Here is a 1,341-nt window from a genome sequence, read left to right on the forward strand (position 1 = left end):
GTTGTTCGGGGCAGCCATCCCCCAGAGCTCGACGGCCGTGCTCTCTCAAAGGAGCACGCCCTGAAGCGCAGCTCACCATTTCCAGCTCTATGTCCAAGAGCTTGCAGGCACCAAACACGGGAGGCTTCACTGGAAGGACAGCAGAGAGGAGGCTGTTAGCGTGGCAGGCCACGGAGCTCACTGCGCAGACGCAGAGCGCGGGGAGCCCTGCAGGCCTGGACCAGTGGGGACACTTACAATCATCAGGCCTCATCTGTCCCATGGGCCTCTGGATCGGGGTGCCGGACACCACAACGGAGGAGGCGCGGCCGTGGTAGCCCACCGGTAAGTGCAGCCTAGTGAGGGAAGACCGAGGGGGGCGAGGCGTCAATGCCAGCACAGGTTGCAAAGAAAACATTTTACATCATAAAGAAGAAGGGCCAATCTATAGACAGTATTCAACTCTCAGGTACCGCAGGGTAAGCCCACCCATGGCCACCAAGTTGACTCGGACACATAGCGGCCCTTTATGACAGAGACCTGCCTCTGTGTGTTTCCAAGGCTTGTCGGGCAGGGAGCCTCATCGTTCTCCCTCATAGCAGCTGGTGGGTTTGAACTACCGACCATGAGGTTAGCACTACCGACCATGAGGTTAGCAGTGCGATGCATCGGGGGTGGGGGTGGGGATGTCCAAATGGTGGCCAGGAAGTCAGATGAGAAAACTTAGCACACAGTAAACAAAAACTTTGAAGTGAGAGTTGCTTAGAAAATAGGATACGTTAACCCTGTAGTGGGGTCCTTAAAAACCCCTTGCTGCTCTGAGACCCGCGTGTGTATCGGAGTTGAACTGTGCTCCGTAACGTCGCTAAAGGCTGAAATTTTGAGAGTGGATTGCCAGGCCTTTCTTCCAAGGAGCCTCTGGATGGGCTCCAACATCCGGCTTTTCAGTTAGCTGTCAAGCGAATGGACTGTTTACACCACCCAGGAGTGGGTTCAATAAACCCAAACCAAACTCACTGCCACCGAGTGGGTCCTGAACTCCAAGGGGCCCCGTAGGACAGACTAGAACGGCCTCTGTGGGTTTGGGAGGTTGCTGATATTTACGGGAGCAACAGCTGCATTTCCCTCGGAAGGAACGGCTCGTGGGTCCAAACGGCTTACCCACCCTGCAGGGCTCAGTCAGTGCTGTGGTGGCTGTGGTGAGGTGCCCGTTAGGACTCACAGTGCACTTACGTACAACAGAACGAAAGAAACCCGGCCCAGTCCTGCGCCTCCCTCACCATTGTAGCTATGTTTGTGCCTGTTGGTGCACCCACTGTGTCAATCCAGGTCCTGGAAGGTCCCCATAAGTCAGAGTTGACT

At 55.7% G+C, this 1,341-nt stretch overlaps 1 protein-coding gene across 1 annotated transcript in view; it reads right to left on the reverse strand.

Annotated features, from left to right (window-relative positions):
• FAH (fumarylacetoacetate hydrolase) overlaps positions 1-1,341 on the reverse strand; it is a 42,888-nt gene that overhangs the window by 16,613 nt on the left and 24,934 nt on the right. The window contains exons 6-7 of the mRNA XM_045285691.1: positions 238-335; positions 77-129 (exon numbers count right to left, since the gene is read on the reverse strand). Of these exons, the coding sequence (XP_045141626.1) occupies positions 77-129; positions 238-335 (151 nt within the window). The remainder of the gene's footprint in view (positions 1-76; positions 130-237; positions 336-1,341) is intronic.

This window comes from Echinops telfairi, unplaced genomic scaffold (genome assembly GCF_000313985.2).
Source record: "Echinops telfairi isolate 266 unplaced genomic scaffold, ASM31398v2 ScPeMD7_7475;HRSCAF=8513, whole genome shotgun sequence".
Lineage (NCBI taxonomy): Eukaryota > Metazoa > Chordata > Mammalia > Afrosoricida > Tenrecidae > Echinops > Echinops telfairi.